Genomic DNA, 25,534 nt, shown 5'->3' with positions numbered 1-25,534 from the left:
TGAACACGGAACACACACACATACGCATGTCCCCCCATGGGGATAGACAAAGTCTTTTTGACTTGACTTGATATCTAATATTAATCAGGCAATTAAGCATTTCACATGAACTGTTCACATTGTTGTGAGTAACAATTTTGCTGCACCTATCAGCTGCCAGTCAGGCTGCAGAGTGCTGCCTGCTGTGGCTTTCACATTTTGTGTTACCATGCAGTTTTTATTTATTTAAATTTTTGTCATTTTAACCTTTATTTCTGTGATATTCGGATATGTGTATTTCCCTTACTTTCTCCATATTTTGTCCTTATTGCCCGAGTATTTATAGAGCATTAGCGCACCCATTTTTCCAGATTCTGTTTCACTTGACTTATTTACCACCTGACTTATTGCTGTGCCTAGGGCTGTTCAATATAACGATATATATCGGATGACAATATAAAAACATCTATCGTTTCATTTTACGCTATCGTTTGTTTCGTGGTGTCGCAAAATAAACTCTTTACGGCAATATTTTTTCATCGTTTTGATGGTCACTCTAGTGGCTATATTAATTTCTTAAAGTTCTCTTATTCTTTTATATTTTATATAACCACACTATGGACGGACAAGCGCGTTTTTTATGCGTTGTGGTTAGCAACAACGACGGTAACAGCATCGCGTGTCCACTTGTTTATGTTCCACATAAACCTTTCACAATAAAGCTCAAGATCCTGTTGAGACTTTTCAAAAATAAACTGAATCACGTGAAAGAGCAGATTATTTACGGATGAGAAGTAAAAAAGAGCCGCCGGGTGCTAAAAAATAAACCTTAGACTCAAACGTCAGAACAGGCTTTTCCCCGCAGCACGCCGTGTAATAAATACTCATTACTCACAAAGAAAACGGCAGCCGTTACAACTTATGTCTAAAAATGTATAGTTTCATGCATCGGTTAAAACACTCGACTCCAGGTACACGACGCCCAGCTGGAAACACTTCACGCAAGTCAAGCTGCCCGAGATTCACAGAATTTAGAGAAAATGCTACATTTTTGTGATATATATCGTTATCGGGACGATAGAATTCTTATATCGGGATATGAGATTTTGGTCATATTGCACAAGCACACCCCTAGCTGTGCCATTGCATTTACTCCTTAGATTTTTTGTTTGTGTCATAATACTTACACATTTTTGCTGTAGCAGTTTTTAAATGGTTGAAATATATTCATTTTACTGGTTTAATTTAGTCTGAGCGCCTTTTCAACTGATTCCATGGTTTTTGTCTTAAAGAACTTCACGTCCCACAATTGAGCGCGGCCAAGGAAGCCTAAGTCCGGAAACAAGGTTTTCAAAATAAAGGTACTTTTACAAAATGTAATTTTTGGGATATTTAAAATGAAATCCGTGTAACAAAGCATTTATACCAGCAATTATTTTATTTTAAATACACATGAGATATTTCCTCTCGCTAAAAATAGTAATACTGATGTTCTGGTTTTATTTTGTGGTAAAAAATAAAACCGGAGGTCATAACCATTATTTATTTCCTTCTGACTTTACATAGACAGGAAACCCACGCAGCAATGTAAAACGTTGAATGCCATTAAAGTCTGTTCACTTCGTGAGATGCCGACCGACAGACAATGTGCTGTCTTCATTATTATTACTTAGGGTAACAGTGATAGTGAGCTAGTACGGCAGCAGGAAGTGTTTTGTATAAATTTACGACGCATCTCTGCATGAACGGCCCAGTTAACTTCAGCTAACGTCAACAGACTCGAGGTGAGTTAAACCAATTAATAAATCATAATATAAAAACCGGCAACAGGCTAACGGAAACTAGACCCAACTTCACTTCTACAGACTAGCTAAACGGATATCTGGAACTTACTAGCAGTTATTTACACTCACTAGTTAACTACGCTTACCTACCAGCGATTAACACTTTGACTTTTATACTACATAGTATCAAATTTCCACTAATGAAGCATTCCTAGTGTAGCAGTGGAAGTACCGAGGTATCTAAAATGTTATCTTCTTGAGTGTTCCGGGAATATTATCTGCTTTTCCTGCCATAACACTGAGAACAACCTGCATTTCTTCACTGATTCTGCATTAAACAGACTTTGAATGATTTGGGCACATTTGAGTTTTAATAGAAACACTTAAGCTGTTGTGGTTGGTGTAGAACCCCCTGCCCTCTTCCTTGTTCAACCTTTTTTCTAATGCTAGTCTTTAAATATCAAGGACATTGTATATTTTATTTATGCTACACTGCTTGGCCACCAAAAAAAAGGTCACAGTCTAATATTTCGTTGGACCGCCTTTAGCTTTGATTAGGCACCCTGTGGCATTGTTTTGATAAGCTTCTGCAATGTCAAAATATTTATTTCCATCCAGTGTTGCATTTTTTTTTTTTCATTAATTCTCAGTGGGGTTAAGGTCAGGATTCTGTGGTGGCGAATCCTTTTGTCAAAATGATGTCTCATGCTCCCAGAACCATTTTTTCACAATTTGAGCCTGATGAATCCTGGAATATGCCCGCTTCATCAGGGAAGAAAAAAACCCATTGATGGAATAACCTGGTTATTCAGTATAGCAAGGTACTCAGCTGGCCTCATTCGTGGAGCATATACTTTCGCTGAACCTAGACCTGACCAACTGCAGCAACCCCAGATCATAGCACTGCCCCCATACGCTTGTACAGTAGGCACTAGGCATGATAAGTGCATCACTTCATCTACCTCTCTTCTTACCCTGATACGCCCCTCGCTCCGGAACAGGGTAAATCTGGACTCATCAGACCACATGACCTTCTTCCATTGCTCCAGAGTCAGAATCTTTATGTTTCCTAGAAAATTGAAGTGCGTGTGAAAATGATCTTGCTTTCACTATTAAACCTAGCCCTGAGTTCTACTATAGTTTTTCTTCCATTTGAATTCACCAGATATTTAAGTGATCACCAATTACGATCATTCAGGATTTTTTTCCGACCACATTTCTTCCTCGAAGATGATAGGTTCCCACTATCCTTCCACTTTTTAATAATGCATTGGACAGTTCTTAACCCAATTTTAGTAGTTTCTGCGATCTTCTTAGACGTTTACTCTGCTTGATGCATGCAAATGATTTGACCCTTCTCAAACACACTAACGTCTTTTCCACGACCACGAGATGTCTTTCGACATGGTTGTTTATGAAATAAGAAGCAACTCCTTGCACCAGTTGGGGTTAAATAACTTGTTGCCAGCTGAAAGTTAATCGCCCATGCTGTAATTGTCCAATTGGAGGCTCTTACCTATTTGCTTAGTTAAATCCAGGTGGCGACTTTTTTTTGGCCAGGCAGTTTATAAGCTTCTACTATCATGTTTTGTGTGGGCTAAAGCAATGATGCTTCTGACCCTTTGATTCTTTCACTGCGTTGCTGCTTTCCCCTTTTCTCTCTAGCTATGTCAGCAATCGGCAGGCAAGTTGTACTCCAACTTTGTCTCCTTTAAAAAGAAAAAGGAAAATAAACTGCAAAATTTGCCTAACATGTGACATAGTAAGTTCTGCCTAGGTCAGCTTTTAATCATGTGTTTTGCCCTATATTATAAATTTGTCTTTAGCCTACAGATGGATGATAGTGCAGGAAGAAAGAATATGTATCTACAATATAAAAAAATAAATAATACACAGCTGCAAAAACACATCTGCACATTTTATCAATATGTAATATTACACAGCCAGTTGAGCATTTCACATGAACTGTTCAAACTGTTTACACTGTTGTCAGTAACAATTTTGCTGAACGTGTCAGCTGCCAGTCAGGCTGCAGTGTGCTGCGTTTTCACATTTTGTGCTTACCAAGCAGGTTTTTTTATTAATTTTAATTTTTGTCACTTCAACCTTTATTTCTGTGTTATTTGGATATGTGCATATCCCCTTCTTATCCAGATTTTTTTCCTTATTGCCTGTGTATTTATAGGGTGTATTAGCACACCCAGATGTTCAGCTAACTACATTGGCAGTGAAGCTCAGGCAGTATCTAACAACTGTTCTTATGTGACACTTTAGGATCCATCCTAGTCACCTCACGTGAGCCGACATTCCTGATTTGAAGCTTCACTGATACGCCAACATGTCTAACATGGACTCTGTCAGAGTGCGGGTCTTCTCTCTGAACTGCTGGTCAGTGGCTGTGGTTTGTGGAGATTCTTAATGCATTGCTGTGATACACCCATTAAAAAATAAGTCATGCTCCATGCGCTTTATTTTTGCAGGGGGATCCGATATCTAAGCAAATACTGTCCACAGCGCTATGCCATGATTGGTGAAATGTTGTATAAGGAACAGCATGATATTGTGTTACTGCAAGAGGTAGGTGGAAGCCAGCTTACAAAACGGTTGATTGCAGACTCACTGTTCTGATAAAAACAGAGACTCTGCAGGCCATACATGTGTTGGGAAACTACATGTTTTTTTTAAAAAATTTCTCATCTGTACACCGCCACAGTGGATTTTAAATAAAATATTCAATATGTGATTGATGTACAGGAATTACACCTATTTTTATACATAGTCTCCCATTTTCAGAGGCACCGCCTCGGACTGACTGGGCTGTTGAAGAATATCTCATTTCTTTGCCTCAGAAACTCTTGTTTGCTTTTGCAGCATCATTTGTGATCAGTTTAACAGCTTTTGTCTGAATCTGAGCAGAATACAACCCTATAAACCTTAGAATTCAGAGTGCTAATTCTTTTAGCAGTCACGTTATCAAACACTGGCAGCCATAAATGCCACAGCATTGCCTCCACCTTGTTTGACAGAAGATATTCTATGTTTTGGATCATGAGCTGTTCCTTTCCTTCTCCATACTTTTGACTTCCAGTCATCATGGCACAAGTTACTCTTGGGTTCATCTGTCCAAAGAATCTTTTCCAGAATTATGCCGGCTCCTGTAGACATTTTCTGACAAAGTCTAATCTGGTCTTTCTCTAATCTTGTGTAATCAACAATAGCTCGTTGTACAGCTAGTTTCTATTCATGACCTTGATAATGATACCTCTGCCTCCTCAAGACTTGTTTTGGTACTGCTGAGCTGGCCAGTGTATTCTTTCTTTTTAAAATGATATCATATTGTTGATTTTGCTACACCTGTATGTTTTGCTGTCCCACCCATTGGTTTGTTTTGGTTTCACCCTCCTTCACTTGCATTAACAACATACAAGAGGCCAATGAAAACATACAAGATTTAAATTTCAATGCTTGGACTCAATTCCTGCTTAATTTGTTGTGAATCAAAAAGGGAACATGCCTCAACTTGCCATGGTTAAAGTCTACACTTCAGTCTCATCTGGACTGATTTAAAATTACAAACAGTCCCTAACAAATTGTAGGCTGCAGTGCAATGAAAGTAATTTGACCATAAGTTATAAATTAAAATTAGACATGGGTAAATACTCGTAATAATGTGTGGTATTCAACTTTCTGAGTGACATGCAAATGTTTTTACAGGTGTGGAGTGAGAAAGACTATCTCTTCTTGAAAAAGAAACTTGCTTCTTGTCACCCTCACTCTCATTACTTCAGAAGGTAATGTTTCTGCCGTCTCACACAAAAGCTCACTGTGAAATAGTTTCCCTAATTTTTAACCTTGAACATCTCAGTCTGAGACTAAAGGTCGTGATTGGTCATATCTTCAAAAGGCCATAATGTCTTTATCTCTGTAAAGTAAGTGTGTGTGTGTGTGTGTGTGTGTGTGTGTGTGTGTGTGTGTGTGTGTGTGTGTGTGTGTGTGTGTGTGTGTGTGTGTGTGTGTGTGTGTGTGTGTGTGTGTGTGTGTGTGTGTGTGTGTGTGTGTGTGTGTGGTTCACTGAAACTATCAAGGGTTAACTTTTTCTCCTTAATTCTTCCTTGACCTCCATACCAAAGAACAAGACCGTGATTAAGCTAAGGTTCTACCTTTCTAATCCCCTCTGTAGCTCACAAAAATGTCAACTCTAATAGATAAGTTCTCACATCTGTTGCAGATACTACCGATTTGTACTTAGACTAAGCTACTGTCGAACTACATGGAAACCAAGTATATGAGTCATTATTTATAACTTTTTGTCACATGTTTCTTTTGCAGTGGCGTCATAGGCAGTGGACTGGCCATTTTCTCCAAACACAGAATCCGCGACACATTTCTTTATCGCTACTCACTGAATGGTTATCCTTACATGGTAAGTCTGGAGAGCTGGAGATGGAGAAAACAGTATCTTGTACTCGTGTTTATCAACAAATAAAAAATCTTCTGTAAGAGTTGCACCTTTAAAATTCACCAAAGTAAAACACTGCGTCAACAATAGTAAAATTACTTGTTTATGCTAAAAGGCTTTAACTGTATTAAATATATTGTGAAATTGTCATTGATGTATAAATTTGTGAACAGACTTTTTGAGTAGACATTAGGGGAGTAGCTCATTTTAATTACTGTATTCACATACTTCGAAAATAGTTTTTTTTAGCAGTAATTTTAGTTGTTTTTCTTTTGCTATTACTCTATGTGAGAATGCACAACTTTAATAAATAAATAAAACATGCGGCAGAACCAGGAGCAACAAATTTTAGGTAAATACCAAACTAAAAATAGCTGGGTTTTTTTTAGGATTGTAGTTAAGTATATGTAACAAAGAATTCAATTTTTTGGCAAAACCCTAATAGCACGACAGTATTAGTGTCAACTTTTTTTCCCCTGCATTGGCTTCATGCAAAATTATCTGTACTCCTCATATCACCCTTCGTTTTCACTGTTTATTCGCAGTTGTAATTTTCCTTGTTAATTAGGCTCACCATGGAGACTGGTTTGGTGGTAAAGCTGTTGGCATGGCTATCCTAAACCTCGGCAGCCTGACTGCAAATGTCTATGTCACTCATGTAAGGTTTCATAACAGCAGTTTTCAGCCCTAACTGTACATGATTTTCTATTATTGATCAATGTGCTGTTGTCCTTGTGTACTGATTTTAGCTGCATGCAGAGTACTCCCGAGAGAAGGACTCTTATCTACCTCACAGAGTGGTTCAGGCCTGGGAGCTGCAGCAGTTCATTCGGTAGTGTGCCTTTGCTTGTTTCTTTATATTTGTTTACATATTTACTAAAATGTTTGAAGTAATATTACAAGTAACATTTATCTAGTTTGTAGAATACAATGACTAACATGTTTGTTTGTTTGTTTGTTTGTTTTTTTTCCTGTGCTTCTTAGCCACACCTCTGCTGGTGCAGATGTGGTCATTGTTGGTGGTGACCTCAACATGCACCCTCAGGACCTTGGGAACAGACTACTGAGGGCTTACACTGGACTGCAAGACTCTTATTTAGAAACAGCTAAATTTGATGTATGTAGAAGTATTAATCTGTATTCAAACAGTGAGTGCAGTAATGAAATCAAGTACCTGTTTTTATTTATGTAGATCCTTGCAGATTTTAGTGCATTTAAATTTACATCACTTCAAGTTGAAATACGAGGCACAGTGGCAGTCATAGAGTTGCCATGCATGCAGTTATGCAGGCTCTAACACATTTATTTTGATGCAATAGGAAGTTGGACCATAAAGTCTTGGCTATTCATTGTGGTTCTTAGAGCTGCACACAACAGATTGGCTCAAAAGTAGCTTTGCTACTGTGTCATTGTGGTCTCATATCTTAAGGTCTGAGCTGCAAAGTAAAATGGTATTATTCAAGAAATGCCAGGGTTGTAAAAGTAGAAGCAGCTTTCTGTTACACTTTGGTTTTATGTAAATTGAATTTAAGCAAGTTTTTTTTTTTTCTTGCAGGGATGTGAGAATGGTATGACTCTTATAGCAGACAACCCTTTTATTAGTAAAAAGGAGCTTGTACCTTTTGAGAAGGGGATTCGAATCGACTACATACTATTTAAGGTGAGTGAAAGCAGCATGTCATCTGATGATTTTTATAAAGCCATGTAACTGCTAAAGCATGATTGCCCTCTTGTTATTCCCAGGGTTCTTCAAAAGCCGACGTCCATTGTGATTCCATGTCCACTACCAAAGGCTCCGTTCCCAACCATCCTTTCCCATACTCCGACCATGAAGCTCTCACTGCTGAACTGAGGCTGGAGCCGCACACTCCGGCTGAAACAGGAAGTGACAGAAAATTGAAGAATAAGGACTCTACTACAGGTATCTGCACACTCCATGCCAGCAGGTTGTTTCGTGTAAAGGTGATTGATTGTCGAATTACTTTGGTATAAATTATTCAATGGAAAATCCATTTTGATTCCTCCACTTTTACCTATCAGAGCAATTTTAATCTGTCAGACAAGAAAGAAAAAGAAATAACAGCCCTAGTGAAGCTCTGTAGCCAGGCTGTATTGCCAGCTTTAAGTATATGCTGGTGTTTTGTTTTGTTTTCTGGCTGCTCTTCCAAAAGGACTATTCCAGGCCACATGTTGTAATTTCATCCATGGTTAAATTGTGCCAGGAACAGTGGGTTAAATAACATGGAGCACAGTGAATATTTAATGTTCTGTTGTAACAATAATCCTGTCCAGTATAGAGCTTGACTCTTCAACACTTTCTGCAGTGCTTTGCTCTCCAGCTTTGTACTGGTATAAAGGCTCCACTCTTTCTCTTGTCTCTCTTTCATGGACTTAGGGAAACTGGCTGAACTGGTTGACATTGTGACTGAGGCCCGCACTGAAGTCAAAGTGGGCTTGCACTGTGCTGAGAGGATGCGCTACACAGCAGCACGCACTGGAGTGATGGGGCTGGCTCTGCTGTTCCTGGAGCTGGTCATCGCCGCGGTGCCCTACTTAGCTCTGGGAGCAGAACAGCCTTTCCCTCGTACCTCCTTCTACCTGCTGGCTGTGCTGTGCTTTGCCATTCTGCTGACCACCTCCATGTTGTACATCTTTTACACAATGGAGCTGAAATCACTTCAGGGGGCTGAAGACCAGATGAGGCTGGGTATAGGTAGTCTGCAAGAGAAGCTTAAGGGCTTTTGTCTAGCTCAACTTCATAATCCCTCAGGAAGGCCCCCAGAGGTTCAGGAGCCCGGTGCCTTTGAGCCAGAGGAGTAATGCAGAGGCCAAGAATGTCAAAGTGGTAAAGGCGACTTTGAAGTCACTTTTATAGTGAACATGTGAGGAGCTTTGCTCCCCTGAATATTTTAGTTTTGGAGATTTATATTCATATTGCAGAATCAATCATAATTGAAATGCTTCTCTGAAAGTAGTGCAGGGCACATGCATTGACATTATATACTTTTATATAGAGATCTGTAGGCTTTTATTACACCTAGATTTCACTTGATGTACCTAGAATATACAAATGTACTGTAATGCTTCTGTGCTGTTATGCTGAAGGTCATTAAGTCTGACCATTTGTGTTTTTTAGCCTCAGGTCCGATTTGCATTCCACCCACCAGTAGATTCACCGGGACCATTTTTTTCTGTTTTTAATTTAATGCTTCCCTTTTTTGAGTTTAATAATCAACTGCACAGAGATTATGGTTCCAGGTTGAGTTTGACCGGGTCTTTAATGTGTTAAATACATGAAGAAAGTAGCTCTGTGGTTTCCATTGCAATAGAAGACACAGACACTCCACATGTAGGAGGTTTACGTTTCAGTCAGTAATATTTTTCCTCTACAACAGCACTCGTCAGGATCCTTTGTACTGTAGATAAAGGAACCAAGTCTGTATGCATGTATCATTTGTCATGCTCTCTGTTTATAGTGTCTTAATCTTAAAGACAATCTACACTCCTCTCATATGTTCAAGTATAGATTGAAAATACTGAAAATGTTCTGCTCTTGACCTTGACCTCTTTTGGTCACATTTTTACAAAGCACAATATACCGTAGAAAATAAAAACAGAATACATCAGTTAGTGTGCAGTGCACTTTGTTGATTAACCTGGTGAACCACTTCCCTATAGTTTTGCTAGGAGATTGCTTAATATGTTATATTGCTAAAATACCATGTTGTAACTCAAGAGTTTGAACGTTTACTTTCACCTCAGTGAAGAAGAAGCACTTCACAGTTCTTAAGTTCATTATGATTTATAGAATTTCAGATACTTGATGTTCATTCCAACTGGAAACTGTGATGGGCATGATCATGAAAGCAATAATAAAGACTTTATGCACATGCTTATGAACTGCTGTGGCTCTATGTAGACCTGTCAAGTCGTCAGGAGATGGCGTCTGACATTTCAAACTGTAGTTTGTATTCCCTGAGATTCACATATTCACCACTAGAGAGCAGTCAAAGTACAGTACAGTATCAGAACAGGTCTTTCTCTAAGTATGTCATTGATTTAAAAAAAAAACAGCTTTCACAATAATAAATATATCAGACAACGGCTGTGAAAACAACAAAGCCAGTGAGAACATAAGAAGCCGACAACCTAACATGATAGATTAGATGCCAGCTCACACCTTTAGCATGCACAGAAGACAAGCTCAGACATGGGTGTGGTGCATTCAAATGCTCTCTCTCCCCCCCCCTGCAAATATGAATAATACATTAACTGCACACAAGGTAGAAGTTTCAAACTCGAAACACAAATATGGCAAATGTTTAAGACGCGCTGACATGTAAGGTGTTGTACACCTGTGCAACTTTGATTAAAACTATGTTTGGAAGTTATTCTGTTGCACTTTCCAAAATCTAATTAATAACCTTCCATAAATGATATAGGTATACAACTCATCAGAACTGGTTTGAAATTTTCGCTCCAACAAAGTGATAGCCTGGCGTTTGTAAAATGGAAAAAGGATACTGGTAATGTAAATGATAGTCTGAAAAGGCTATTTACAGACTTTTGTTGTGCAAAAGGAACTTGTATTGTAAATTTTAGCAAACAAGTAAGTAGCACCTTACCAGTTGTGCTTTTTTCTTGTGAGTTATTATTAGTCAAGTTATATTATCCTGTTATGGGACATATTGCACACAATATAAGTCAACAAAGTCAACTGTTTTGTTTAATACTTTTATTTCTTTTGCAGCATGCTGTAGAAATTGCAGCCTTTTCCGGCTTTCTCTGTGCTCAAGGAGGAGGAAAAAGAGCGTGTGAACAGGTCTAAACATGGGTTAACCTCACTCAACACTTTCTTTTTCCTTCTCCTTATTTGCTTGACTTTAGTTGGCAACAAAAGTCTTGTTTCCATGACACAAACAACACAACATTTAATCACTCAGTTTTTACTCCTGTGATTGTTTTTAAGCAGATATCTTTTGAGTGAGTGTCTATTGACCTTTTCAGTTCAAACAGTGTGTGTGTGTGTGTATACAAGTTCACTTTGCTGAAATGTGTGCTTTAAATCTAGTATTTTCTCTCGTTGTCATAGGCTTTGGTTAAACAAAAACTAAACCTGGCATTCATTTCTAGGTGAATAATTACTTGCAGCATAACTGCAACTACAACGAAGTTACATAAAGTAGAAATATTCGATGACAAATAGACTGCTTCACTGTTATTATTTTCCAGTACTTTAAACGCGCCTATGTTATGTTCTTTGCCAGACTGTTTCTTATAGGTATATGTTAAAACAACAGAAAAAAGTAAAAGTGTCACGCTACGGCGGTCCTGTTGTCCTATTGTGTCCGTATGGGCGCGGTTTATTGCGCAGGGCAGGGCAAGGTGCGCTTTCTTCAGACTGCACGTTCGGCGGCTGTCGAATTTCACTTATCTCCCGCGGAGCCGTCGGGACATTTAGAAAAATGTCGAAAGGAAACCCGTTAAAATCTGTCATTTCCATCGGGAATGTGGACGACACGTCACTTGCGATGCCGTCGGTTAACCAGAACCGAAGCGCACAGCAACGTGTCCTGGAGCAAGTTCAAAGTATGAAGCGGACAAAGTCGAAGTCCAGCACCAGCAGCAGGAGTGGATCTACTTCTTTGTCTCCAACAAGTAAGATCAGCCACGACACCCAGAGCACAGATACAGCTTTGGACGGTTAGGAGTATCAAGGAGGAGATCTTGGAGATTGTGAGCCTGAAAGTGAAAGAAAGCAGTTAAAAACGTTGACCCTGTCGTCTTCTTCAGGACTCAAAGGCTAGCGTATAGAAAGCCATTCAAGAAACGTGTTTCCCTCGTTTGGGTTTCGCCGTTTAAGGTCTATACAGAACACAAAACCATCTCTCCTTAGTCCCTCAAGACGAAATTCATAACTTTTTATGTTCGAATATGAAGCCAACATAAACCAAAACTTCATATTAATATGATAATCATTTGTAGATGTTTTTGTTGATAATATTCTGTTTTTAATTACAGAGAAACTGTAGCTCAAGCTGAATAATACAATGCATCAAAGCAAAATGAAAAAAAGGACTTTTTGTTATGGTTATAACAAGAGAATCAGTCTTAGAATGCCTTGCTATTGGTTCTCCAAGTCTCTGGATTCTAATATTTTTCTGAAAGATTACCTGATGCATAGTGTTTGATTGTGCTGGAGAGTACTCGACATCAGCTCAACGTCAGCTTTGAATTAAGATAGCATTTGATTTGTTGCATATTCATGCTTATTCATCTGATCATTGAGCCCTTGTGTTCCATGGGTGCATCGTCAGGTCAGGAGAGGAGACCCCTTGCATCAGGATATAATTTTTTTTTTAATAACTGATAAATTGCTTAAAGGCTTCAGTATTCTTGTTTTCATCCTGTTTTCCCCCCAGTAGTACTGAGAAGGCATTTAAACATAATTTAGGCTTTTTTGTTAACAAAATGTACTGGTTGTGCAACTGAATGTACAGCATAAACTGCAAAGAAATATTAATGTCACCTCTGATCTGTGTACTTTTAAATCATATCTACTGCTACTACAAAAAAAGAAACAACACAAGCAAATCACATACCTGTGTTTGAAATATAAGAAATATTTTGAAATAAGAAAGATAGGTGCAAATTATTTAAGTTATTATAGATGTTGTTTTTGACATAGCTCAGCTTTACTATACCACAGGAAGTATGACAAATGTTCATTTACTATAAAAAGTGTGGGGAGGAAATAATATTTATTCACAATATAACATTTAACAAAGATTGGATTTCTATAAGAGACGCTACATAACCTAAATACAATTCACAAACTGGGGATTCAGAGTATCGGTGCAATAGAAATGACAATAGAAGCCTGTATAGCTTTAAAGACAAACGTAAGATTGTTATGAACCGCAAATACTGCAAAACTGACCTTACAGAGCTACAATAGGATGCACTTCAGAAATAATTTGAGTAATGTCAGCAAGCAAGTCCAGCACAACACAGTCTGCAGAGTGTGCACATAAAGGTCAGTAAACAAATGGACACTTGTTCAGCAGCCTAACTAACTAACAGAGTGCAATCAGTTATGTGGGTGTTATGAGGAAAGGCGTAATAGAGTTAAAAGAGAGCGCGCGGTGAAGCTTTCTTTCAGGAAGAAACCAAAAGTTAGTGGATGTCACATGTGTAGTGTTACTTTCTCACAGAATTTAATGGATTCATAAAATGAGAGTTCCAGTGTGACCGTTACATGTTTAAAGACAAGAACCCTTATAGACGCTGATATATTTATGCTCCCACTTAAGGCCACTGCTTTCTACTAGGCTGAAGTGTTGTCTAACTTTTATTTCATTTCCTTCTTTTTTCTATCAGCACGGTAAATTTATGCATAAACACTACATCAGATATGCTGACAGGAAACAAGAAGTTTAACTTTTTTTGCTAAAGGCAAATGCTGTAAATTAGTGATCATAAATCAGGTGATTATTGTACTGTTTTACAGCTTAAGAATGTCTACATTTCTCCTCAGGCCCTTCGTATGACTCTGTGTTTGAAGAAATTCCGAAATCACCGCAGAGCACAAATGGAATTATGCTTCTCAAGAATGGCTACTCTAGAAGTGTAAGATTATGAATATCTTTTTTTTTCACTATTTGTAAACACAAATATTTTGTGACATTTAGGAATGCTTCCTGACATTTTCGGAATTGTGGCAAAAAACTACCAAAAGACATTATTTATATTAGAGCCTTATTTTAGACTGTATTAAATTTAAAAAAAATACCACATACATTATATCATCTTCTTTTATTAGTATTATTATTATTGTTTTCGTTGTTTAATTAGTGGCACTATTATCAAAAATTTATTTATATTTTAAAAAAATAAAGGAATTCTTAAATCAACCATCAGATAGTGGGTGAATGAAATATTCCACTGAGACACATTGTGGGACTTGCTGAGAACGAAATTGTGTAACAATGGTCAATCATTAACCCTTTGAGGGTTGGATTCAAAATCGCACATCAAGTTTAATCTTGTTTCCTTATTTTTGTTTACGTGTATTTTTGGAATCATTCCAGAGTCAGAATATTTTTAGAGACAAGTCTTGTGGGGTAATTTTTGCTCAACACCCAAACCTTCTAAAATCTTACCTGCATTGCTATCTTTGGGAAGTACTGATTTATCATTATTTTATTATTTTATTTCTTTTATGTATATGTATAGATGTAGCTATCTATCTTTGTAAATATAAGGTTTGAATAGAAAATGTGAAGACACAAAAATTGTTTTCAGATCCTTCCAGAGGCTCTTCCCACAAAAATCTATTTAACAGCTTGCCAGGCATTACACCACAGGGTTGCAAACCAAAATGTTCTTTCACAGTTTGATTTGCTCCATGCGAGTCTCAGTGCTGGTAAAATAAGTCTTCGTGACACAGTGATATATTTGATTGCAAACACATGTATCTTTTTTGTGGCTCTGCAGCTCAGCTATGAGAAAAACAGTACCCAGCAAAAAGCCAACATCTCCCAGGGATCCAGTGCGAACAGATACACAGTATCTTCTGCCTATCAATATAAGAGTCACTATGCCCCTGTTGGGCCTATGGGAGCCGGTCAGAGCAACAGCAGCCGCAGCGAGCCCAATATGGTATTACATCAGTGCACTGTACCATCGCGTTCGGGCCCATCAAAGAGAATCCAAACCATGAAGACTGGTGCCAGCAGGTCACAAAGAGCCACCAGCCAGTTTATAACGAGGACCACGGTACCCCCACCACAGTATGCTGCAAATGGTCAGACTAAAGCAAACAATCAGTTCATATACAGCCGAATAGACACAGTTAAAGCCCCAAAGCTGATCGTTACCGAGCCTTCATTCAAAAGCAAAATGGATTCTGGGTGAGTCGGAAAATACAGTTTATCATTTCCTGAATTTCACATTTAAATTTTATGTTATGATTAAACAAAATTGCTAATAAAAAAACAAATATCTAAATATTTTTTTCACAGCTCCGATGGAAATGCCAAAATTGATAAAGTTGATATTACTATGAAGGAGGCTGTGGACTATCTAGCCAGTGATGAGGAGACGTATCAGCACTGTGGAGCTTCCTACATCCAGCACAACACTTTCATTGACGACAAAGCTAAAGAGGAGGTAGCTTACCTCATTCTTAATATGTTCTTAATATGTTCATATGTTTTTATCTTATCTTGCTGTGGTGTTGGAATGCTTATCATTTCCTCCTAAGTGTAACCTGGATCAGTATTGCTTTTATGAGACATGGCAAATGACAAAGGTGAAGGAAATACATGGAATATGAATCACTTGTGTTACAGTAAAAAGCACCTTCAGCTGACTTTTGTGATGTGGTGCTATATAAATAATCTTTTATTTGATACTCTAAAAAATTGCAACTGGCATATTACCAAAACCAGTTAAACTTAAAATCCTTCAGATTTCAGTCGTAATTTATTCAGTGACGCTTTATTGGATTTGTAGTAGCAGTGAATGCAATTTCCAATTACAGCAAATGCTGAGTAGCCGTTAAATTATACCATTGTTAAAATGTACTTTATGGTCTTTAATAATGCAATCATTTTATATTAAGCTTCACATGGATTCAATACTAAATGATCACCAAGGCACAATGTACATTTCAATTCCTTTAATTTTAAATATGTTTATATTGTCTATCCTGTAAAATAGTCAGATGTCTATTCATATTAATGTACAGAATTCACCTGCTTGCTGCTACTACTGCACATTCACCCAGTGTATATACTGTATGTATGTATATATATATATAATGTTCTTCCTCTACACCCCCCCCCCCCCCCCATTTTTGCACATGTGGACTATCTAGCCAGTGATGAGGAGAGGATAACTATGCATGTGACAAATAAAGAACCTTGAACCTTGAACCTTGAACAAAAATCATTTTCTTTCTAACAAAAAAATGATTCCAAGCTGCACTTAACCTGAAGTCATGTGTTCCCACAGGTCTTAAAGCTTAATGGCATTCCTCCGTTGGTGAATCTGCTGCACAGTCCCAGTTTGCAAGTCACCTCTACAGTCTCAGCTGCTCTTCGTAACTTGTCCTTCAAAAACGAGAAAAACAAAGAGGAGATACAGCGCTGCGGTGGCATCACGCAGGCTGCTGCTCTGCTCAAAGATGCAAACTCTTTAGAGCTACAGAAACAACTGACAGGTAAATATTATCACACTGAAATATGCACCTCTATACAAACGGACACACACCTAACCAAACAAGTCTGACAGGGAGCCACTGGTGTGTAGTATTACATAACAGTGTTTACATACTCATCAAGTTCTGGCACATTATATATGTTTACTGTTTTTCAGAGGAAACTACCCAAACGGCTTTCATTTAGGTGCAGTTAAACAAGGATTCTGTAAATGTGTTGAAGAAGGAACAGTTAACTCTATGATTGCATCTGAATAACACGTAAAATAGTAAAACAGTTGAGAAAACAGCCAAATACATATATAAACCTAAACCTATAAAATCAGCATGAATTCTTTTATATTTTTGCGACAGGCAGTGATTGACTATTTCACTCAAAAAAATAACTCTTTGAATGAACATAAAAAAATCATGGAAAGAATTTCCACGTATTTAAATTGCTTTATTTTAGCATTATGCAATTCTGTTATTGCAACTTGATGTACTTGAGTTGGACTAACTTGATTAATTAATGATGATTCAACTGTTTTACTACAGTTGAGTCCAACTTAATTTAATTGAGTTGATCCAACCCATGCAAATTACGTTAGTGCAACAAAAATGCTTAATCGTGATAGAAAGCCATTTATTAATGTGGAAATCATTTTACGTTCATTTAAAGAGTTGTTTTTTTGGAGTGTTCAACAAAGTGTAACAAAGTCTAGAGTCTGGTTAACATAAAATGTTAATGGATTTATAATAACTTGCACTCCTCTTATCTTTACCAGGGTTACAGTGATGCTGGGGCCTATCCCAGATGTGATAGGGTGGCAGTCAGAGTACTGGACAGGTCGCCAGTCTATCACAGAGATACAGACAGCCATTTGCACTCATGTTCACAGATATTTTAGAAACTTCAATTAACCTAACTTATGCATGACTTTAACTGTGGCAGGAAACCAGAGTACCCAGAGAGAACCCACTGCAAGACCTTCTTGCTGCGAGGCAACAGTGCTAACCACTGTGCCACCGAGCTGTCAATCTAGACTTAAAAAAATAGGGAAACTATGATTACGAGGCTTTATATAGAATTTTCTTTACGTTTTTGTCCTTGTCCAGGTTAAACCGCAATAAATAGCTAAGGCATATACGTAGTGTGTGTATTGTTGTCTGTCTCTTCTAACCCTAGTGATTTTCCTGTGGTTTGAACTCTTGTGTGAGCTTGTGAATTTTGTGAATACAGGCAACTAACCACTCTTACTAGATTGTATCATGTCATCTCAACAAGAATAAATTAAGTTGCTGGATTTCATGCAGATCCTACATGATTTAATTACATTCACCACAGAAACACGAAATTATTTTGTTCACATTACAAGTTTGAATTTTGTAAATGTAACAACCACCCAATTTCATTTTTTTTGAGTGTTGATTGACATTTTGATCTAAACGGTCATGTTTCCTTATCTTTCCAGGTCTTCTGTGGAATCTGTCTTCTGTAGACCATCTGAAGCCAGAGCTGTTGAAGAGTGCACTGCCCGTTTTAATGGAGCGTGTAATTCTTCCTTACACAACAGGTCCCAACCAGCTCAATGGGAACAGTAAAGATGCTGACATCTTTTTTCACACCACAGGATGTCTTAGGTAAGAAGAAGCGTGTTCTAGCGGAGCATCACCAATGAATTCATTGCTTTTCCTTTACTGTTTGGTGTTTCTGAGCAGTGAATACATATCAAACAACCAGTAAAGTTTGCATTATGTAACAATCTTTTATAATTGTTTTCCTTAATTACTGATTTATTTTACTGGGTTATAATGATATGAGATAGAGAAGGTTGGTGATAAACCAAAGGCAGCATAAAACTGTGTAAGAGTTGGCTTCCTTCACATGTGAGAGGTCTTAAATAATCATTATGGAGGTGAGATTTACAGATTATACACTGACCAGGCACCTTTTTAAGTACACCTATTCCACTACTTAACATAAATATCCTATCAGCCAGTTACATGCAGCGACTAAGTGCATTCAGGTTTGTAGACACAATTAACAGGATCTGCTGAAGCTCAAACTGAGCATCAGAATGGAGAGGAAAAATGACTTCAAGTGTGGCATGGTTGTGGGCAGATGGGCCGGTCTGAGTATTTCATAAACTGTTGATCTACTGGAATTTTCTCACACAACCATCTCTAGGATTTACAGAGAATGGTCCAAGAAAGGGTAAATATCCAGTGAGCCTTCTTGATGGCTCAGAACAGAGTTGAATGCCCTGGCTTCTTTCAGCTAATGAAGCAACAGAAACTCAAATAACCACTTGATACAACCATGGCCTGAAGAACATCACCTCTGAAACCGTAGTACATCGAATGTTAAAGCACATGGGCTATAACAGCAGAAGTCCACACCAGGTTCCACTCCTGTTGGATAAGAAACTGAGGCTACTGTGTAGACAAACTCACTGAAATTGGATAAAAGAACATTGGAAAAAATGTTTTCTGGTCTGTCTTGATCCCTACTGCAACACTTAAATGGTAGTGTCAGAATTTGCTGTAAACAGCATAAAAACGTAGATCCAGCCTGCCTTGCATGAACAGTTCTGGCTGCTGAGGGTTTCTGGGATATCATCTTTGCACGCCTTTGGCCCCTTAGTAACAACTGAACATTATTTAAACACTACAGCCTTCTTGAGTATTGCTGTTCCATTGTTATAATGGATGCACACAAGGTAGTTTATTAACTCAAAAATCTGTTTGAGTCAATTTGAACATGTGTTTAAAAAATATGTATGAGGTTTTTTTAAGGTAAGCTAGCTTCTTTATCAGGGTTGCTCAATGACTCATTGGGGTTGCTGCTTTTGAAGGATTGTCTTCAGAGGTCTGTTGTAATTGTTGGTAATACATTGTAATCTAATAACGTAGAGTATGATAGGGTATCAGCTAAAAACATGACTCCAATCTAAAGCACCTGCCTGACTTCCTGTATTATTCTACATTGCAGCTGTTTATTTTCTGTTTTAATAATGACTGTACAGGATTAACATTGTTTACTTTTAAGGTAAGGTTCGATTGTTCTTAGATGTGATTTCTTTCAAGGGAATTCTTGATACCTTTTCTGAGGCCTTGTGTAACTGCTTTAGTCTGACAGATAAACACAGTGGAGTACATACAATGACTGAGTAAAGTATTTATATACTTTGCTTGTACTTTCAAATTTTTACCAATATTAAAAAGTAGATGGGTTTGCCAACAGTATTTCTTACTCTGGGGTGTCTAATTAGCATGTATCTTGTGTTTTAATTTCAACAGAAACCTCAGCAGTTCTAAGCAAAGCTACAGACAGACAATGAGAAAATGTCGGAGTCTGATCGACTGTTTGGTCGCTTATATCAAAGAGTGTGTGCAAACAGGAAAAGAAGATGATGAGGTAAACTGTGTGAAAAGCATTGTATATGTAAGTTTTGCATAACATACTATAGAGAAAGCAGGGTAACTGCTGTGTTCAGCTTGTACATATGTTTTTAGAACCTAGAAAGTTCTCAAAAAGTGCTATTTTTTGTTTTGTTATGTAATCAAATGATCTTAAAGAACCATCTGTCATTTTACAGTAATTTTCCATAATAACTCATGATGTAATTATTATAATTATTGAAAATCTGTCTCCATTATTCTATGTTTATTATTGTAGGGTTACAGTATAAAGCGCCTTGACGCAAATGTTTTGATTAGGTGCTATGTCAATAAAAATTCATTTGAATTCATCTTTTTTATTAGTTTACATTGCACATGTGTATGACTGTTATCGTCTCTATGTTTTCCCCTGTTGAAATCAGTCAGCCGAAAACTGTGTGTGCATCCTGCACAATCTGACATTCCAGCTGGAGGCCGAGGCTCCTGAGCTGTTCATCAGGATCAATGCTTTGGGTAAAAACATATACAGGAGCAACAGCCAGGACAATATCAGTCCCATCGGTTGTTTCAGCACTCGGAGCAAATCACTAGAACGTGAGGTGAGAAAGACATATTAGAATGAATAAAGTCCTAAGTAGTACTTTTGAACTATCAGAAGTAGTTTAAAAAGTGCCTGCAAGTACCTGTCAGTCTAGACAGAACCTGTTGTTCCTACCTTTCCCCTCTGCTGGAAGGGTGACAAATGATTTATCACTTGCGCCAACATTATAGAAGTCATTAATAATTCCAGTGTTTGAAATTGACAGTGACAGTGGGAAACTTTCCGATCTGGCTCCTTTTAGGAGTTATTAAAAAAATGTTTACTCAAAAAGCAAAAAACCACAGTTCTTAGACATGCACGGAAATGACTAATCCAATAGTCACAACAGAGACTGAGAAATCTTTTAATAGTCTTCAAATCTCGTAAAGGCGTGTCCCCTTGGTACATCTCTAACTTTCTCTTTCACGGTTGGCTTATAACCCAAACAGACCTCTAAAGTAAATCTTTTACCAATAAACAAAATTGTATTAAACGTTTTGTAGAGTTGCTACATGATTTTTGGGGGTGGAGGGATGAATTGTTGTGTGGTGTACTTGACCCTGTGATGAAATGGCTTTTTTTCTGCATTTTTACTCATGATTTTTCCTTTAACTTAAAGTACATTGACATCATCTGTGATAAAATGTGCTGTATAAAAAAAAATCCAAATAGGCACATTAATAAGGAGAGCACGCAGGATGGGTTTCAACATGTAGTACCGTATTGCAGCGGTCTCCAACCTTTTTTGCGCCACGGACCGGTTTATGCCCGTCAATATTTTCACGGACCGGCCTTTAAGGTGTCGCAGATAAATACAACAAAATAAAACTAGTACCGGTACCGAAAAAAAGACGATTTATTCATAACACACTTGAAAAGACCCAGGAAAACCGAGTTAACGATAAAAACGATAACAAAATAACGCTGAAAACCGATAAAAACCCTGAAAACCATACATTTCACACCTGAGCCTCAACTCTTGCAGCCCGGTACCAAACGACTCACGGACCGGTACCGGTCCGAGGCCCGGGGGTTGGGGACCGCTGCCGTATTGCATTCAATACCATCACTTTTTTCTGAATTGCCCAGATTTACTTCATGTTCCTGCAAAAATTGTTATGCACACTGTGAGTCTCCACTACTTAAAAAGAATCACCTGCATTTAGAGATTAAAAAATGCTTTTTCAACTCATTTATGGAGGACAATTTAGTAGGCCAGAGATAGATAAAGATCTTGCTCTCTTTCTTGTCCAGTATCATTTTGACTTCCCAGTTATTGAAGAGTCACAACCTGCTGGGGCAAGCTGGCTGTTTCATTCCAAAACCCTGGAGAGTTACCTGTTTTTGCTTGGCTCTAGCCAGCGAGAAGAAACACGGGAAGCCTGTTGTGGAATATTGCAGAGTCTCACTGCACAGGAAGGCCTCGTAAGGAGAAATATGTTACAAATAGCTGTCTAACACTGATAAAATTTTCACTTGTCTTTTAAACTTAATTTTGGTTGCATCTACAACTGTCATGTCATTTGCTGAGTTCAGAGGCTGATATGGGCTCTTGTATTCACAGGTTTCCAGGGCAATTGGTCAAACCATTGTACAGAAACTGAATGGGCTTCAGGTTATCAGTCCCCTCTTGAATTCAAAAAAAGTCAACCTGCAGAGGAGCACAGTGGATTTAATAGCCAACTTGACAAAGAACCCTGTCCTGCACAGTGCCATCAGTAAGAATTGGTTTTAATTCAAAATCTTTGTATTTGCCTTTATTGTGTACTTTATTTTAAATCTAAACAAAAGGCATTTTACTCTTAATTTTATCATCCTAAAACAATAGAATAGTCTTTACTGTGAAATTTATCATCCTGAAAAATTCTTTGCAGCTTTACAAAAGTTAGTTTGTGTTAAACAGTGAGGGGATTTTGTTTATCTTATCATTAAAGGTCGTAAAGGGCTTCCAGAGCTGCTGGTGATCCTCAGCAATGGCACCACGGGAGGGAATGAATCTGATGATACTCTTGCCATGGCCTGCCAGGCTGCCAGCTGCCTGTTTATGAGGAATCCCGAGATGAACAAGAACTTATTAAACAACAAGCTGATAAGCTCCCTGAACGATCTCAGCAAAAACATGTAAGATTCTTTGTTTAACTGCAGAGAAGTTGGTGGTTTGTATATGACTTAAATAAATAAACAAACAGGTTTATTTAAGCTGTGAGGAATATCTATGATTTGTTTGGAATTTGTTTTTGTAAAATGTACATGCTTTCAATCCAGTTTAAACACTTCCTTCCCCTCTCTCATAGATACTTCCCTAAATCCAGCAAAGCGTCAGCCCTGTTTCTCTGCAAACTTTGGTCAGACAAAGATTTACAAAGCTTCCTGAAACGGGTGAGTGCTAAGATCTGTCATGTTTGGGTGTGTCCTCCGATTATCTTACCTTAGACTCCACACCTCCCTCAGGTATTTGTGAGAATCACATGTAGAAAGATTGAAGGATTAAAATGCCAGCTTAAAAACGACTGAGACATGAGTGATGTAGCTGAGGAATCCCGCAGCTCAGGTTTTATAAATCACTTGGGGGACTTTGTTTGCACATCTTTGTTATCAAGATAAACCATTTTTTACCTTTGCCATTAAAGCAAATGAGGTAAATGTTTGAGTTGAATGCACCACTTACTGTTAGACGAGTGTATTGACCGATGCAGAACACTCATTTATATTTAACTATTTATCCTGCAGCAAGGGATGAGCAAGTCCTTATTTGTGAATGACATCACCATGGCGGTACAGCGGTCACTTCAGGTTGTTGATTAACAGCTTATCAGACCTCTGAAAGTTGTTCAGTGAAGTAACTCACCTGCAATGTGTCTACACACCCACAGGACATAAAATCACAGAAGCAGAGTTGCAACATTTCCCATTTCATCCATAAACTCCACATAGTGCATCCATGAACAAATCACTACATGATCTTTTATATGATGTAAATTTCTGTTTCCTTGTTGGAATATGGGTGAAAGTCTAGTACAATAAGAGCGAAAATGCAGAAAGTGCACAGGCTCTTGGTAAATGCATTGAGGAAATCAATGACTGGTTGTGCCACAATTTTCTCCAGCTAAACAAAAACAAAACTGAGGTAATAGTCTTTGGCGCCAAAGAAAAACGATTACAGGTCACCAGAGAACTTCAATCTATACATCTAAAAACCACAAACCAGGCGAGAAATTTGGGTGTAGTGATGGATGCAGACCTAAACTTAGAAAAACACATTAAGACAATAACAAAGTCAGCTTACTATCACCTCAAGAATATATCAAGGATAAAAGATCTGATGTCTCAACAGGACCTGGAAAAACTAGTCCATGCATTCATCTTTAGTAGGCTTGATTACTGTAACAGCATCTTTACAGGTCTACCTAAAAAATCAGTCAGACAACTACAGCTCATTCAGAACGCTGCTGCTCGAGTCCTCACTAAGACCAAAAAAGTGGACCACATCAGTCCAGCTCTGAGGTCTTTACACTGGCTGCCTGTCCGTCAGAGGATAGACTTTAAAGTTCTGATGCTGGCCTATAAAGCTCTGAATGGTTTAGGACCAAAATACATCAATGACCTCCTGACCCAGTATGAACCATCCAGATCCCTCAGGTCATCTGGATCCGGTCTTTTATCAGTTCCCAGAGTCAGAACCAGACACGGAGAAGCTGCATTCAGCTTTTATGCTCCTTATATCTGGAACAAACTCCCAGAAAGCCTCAGATCAGCTGAAACACTCAGTTTATTTAAATCCAGGTTGAAGACTCACCTGTTCTCAGCTGCATTTGAATAAAGCACCAAATCCACACTTTAAGCTTAAATTTCAAAACTTACATTTAACTACTGATTTTATCTACTGTTCTGATTTTATCTGTTTTGATTTTATATACTGTTTTGTTTGTTTGTTTGTTTGTTTATTAGTTAGTTAGTTTATTTGTTTGTTTTAATCAATTTTAAATCATGCTTTTTATTTGTTCTTGTTTCTAATGTCTCTGTAAAGCACTTTGAATCACCTTGTTGTTGAATTGTGCTATACAAATAAACTTGCCTTGCCTTGCCTTTTATTTGCTTTTCCCATTTTTAATGCTGTCATGTCATGTTTTTATATACAGTTTGTGTCCAAGCCTTCACTTTGGAACCGTGAGCTTGCATAAATATATAGTGACACAATGCCTCGGCTTTCATCTTGCACTAAAATGTGTGTCATAGCATGTAATGCACATGTAAAAAATTTTGACAATGCATAACATAACCAAATAAAAATAAATGATATTCTGTTAGCATTGCTGCTGTAGGACATTTGATGTGTATCTCTATTTGTAAATACAACTTTTGCTGTTGGGATGTCCATCTATTTCATATGTATGATTGCCATTTTGAAATTAGCTAGCTGTATTGAACACAGTACTGGTAATAAAGCTGAAATAAATATATTCTTTTGGCTGCAAAGGTAATCCAAGAATTTTGAGTAATTCTGAGTCCTTTTTCACGGTCACTGGTTCAGCATGAAGAAGTTTCCAATCTCATTCATGTCTTGTCACACCCCTTGACTGCAGTTTGAAATGCTTCAGGACAGATTAGCAACTCATCTCTCGCATTCTGTTTACTCCACCCCTATGATTTATTTTATTAATCCAGGCACTGCAGCTGTTGTTGCGCTCACTCTATTATATAACTGTTGACCAGATTTGAACTTTGGTCGTCCACATTTCAAACCACATAATCCACTGAACAGCCATGAGGGGATTTTGGGTCCGTGGGTGTTATTTAGATTTAGACTTCTGGCACAGCTGACCTTTTTTTAAATAATCACTTCATTGTACACTGGAGATTTGTGTCTGAATGTGTTCATTAATAAAAAGCTTGTATTACTGTGAGAATGCATCAACCTTATGTGGATGTCATATGTCAAAAGCCACAAATAAAACAGGATGGCAAAGTAAAAGTAAACTAACTGGAATCTGTCACATAAAACTATTAAGTCCAGTTTGCCAAAAACGACAATCTGGCTTCATTAAAGCAGGTGTGGCTTTTATAACTATCATAGAGTTGGTATTCATCTGTAAGTTCCCACGAGTGCTGGAGCCACAGATACAAAT

The 25,534-nt window shown here is 37.9% G+C and overlaps 2 protein-coding genes across 3 annotated transcripts; both read left to right on the top strand.

Annotated features, from left to right (window-relative positions):
* Positions 1-1,158: 1,158 nt before the first annotated feature.
* smpd2b (sphingomyelin phosphodiesterase 2b) lies at positions 1,159-10,118 on the top strand. Of its 2 annotated transcripts, none has more exons than XM_085457492.1 (11): positions 1,159-1,340; positions 4,038-4,151; positions 4,244-4,340; positions 5,478-5,554; positions 6,093-6,186; positions 6,791-6,880; positions 6,972-7,054; positions 7,207-7,339; positions 7,778-7,882; positions 7,966-8,143; positions 8,618-10,118. In XM_085457492.1, the coding sequence occupies exons 2-11, from the start codon at positions 4,102-4,104 to the stop codon at positions 9,040-9,042; spliced, it is 1,332 nt and encodes a 443-aa protein (XP_085313618.1). In that variant the 5' UTR covers positions 1,159-1,340; positions 4,038-4,101; the 3' UTR covers positions 9,043-10,118. The 2 variants fall into 2 exon arrangements, with proteins under 2 accessions (XP_085313618.1, XP_085313617.1); XM_085457491.1 differs by lacking the exon at positions 1,159-1,340 and adding an exon at positions 1,516-1,763.
* Positions 10,119-11,402: 1,284 nt separating this feature from the next.
* Positions 11,403-25,317, top strand: LOC146710175 (plakophilin-1-like). The gene is made up of 13 exons (XM_085457490.1): positions 11,403-11,880; positions 13,760-13,851; positions 14,719-15,134; positions 15,246-15,393; positions 16,240-16,447; positions 17,899-18,067; positions 19,727-19,844; positions 20,251-20,427; positions 21,663-21,833; positions 21,973-22,126; positions 22,343-22,529; positions 22,703-22,787; positions 23,139-25,317. Exons 1-13 carry the CDS (start codon positions 11,508-11,510, stop codon positions 23,211-23,213), a joined length of 2,373 nt encoding a protein of 790 aa, XP_085313616.1. The 5' UTR covers positions 11,403-11,507; the 3' UTR covers positions 23,214-25,317.
* Positions 25,318-25,534: the final 217 nt, after the last annotated feature.

The sequence above is a fragment of the Copadichromis virginalis genome, linkage group LG5 (genome assembly GCF_057382275.1).
Source record: "Copadichromis virginalis isolate Kocher_CV1m ecotype Utaka linkage group LG5, C_Virginalis_male_GT1.1, whole genome shotgun sequence".
NCBI lineage: Eukaryota > Metazoa > Chordata > Actinopteri > Cichliformes > Cichlidae > Copadichromis > Copadichromis virginalis.
The sequence above is the reverse complement of the archived record's forward strand: the minus strand, read 5'-3'. Positions and strand labels throughout refer to the sequence as shown.

Excerpts from the sequence above, each read along its gene's own strand:
- LOC146710175 (XM_085457490.1), top strand. The coding sequence starts at position 11,508 with ATGTTAAAACAACAGAAAAAAGTAAAAGTGTCACGCTACGGCGGTCCT. Across the intron at positions 20,428-21,662 it reads GCAAATCACTAGAACGTGAG|TATCATTTTGACTTCCCAGT; the intron begins GTGAGAAAGACA and ends TTTCTTGTCCAG. Across the intron at positions 22,530-22,702 it reads AACGATCTCAGCAAAAACAT|ATACTTCCCTAAATCCAGCA; the intron begins GTAAGATTCTTT and ends CCTCTCTCATAG.
- smpd2b (XM_085457492.1), top strand. The coding sequence starts at position 4,102 with ATGTCTAACATGGACTCTGTCAGAGTGCGGGTCTTCTCTCTGAACTGC. Across the intron at positions 4,152-4,243 it reads GTCTTCTCTCTGAACTGCTG|GGGGATCCGATATCTAAGCA; the intron begins GTCAGTGGCTGT and ends TTATTTTTGCAG. Across the intron at positions 7,340-7,777 it reads TAGAAACAGCTAAATTTGAT|GGATGTGAGAATGGTATGAC; the intron begins GTATGTAGAAGT and ends TTTTTCTTGCAG.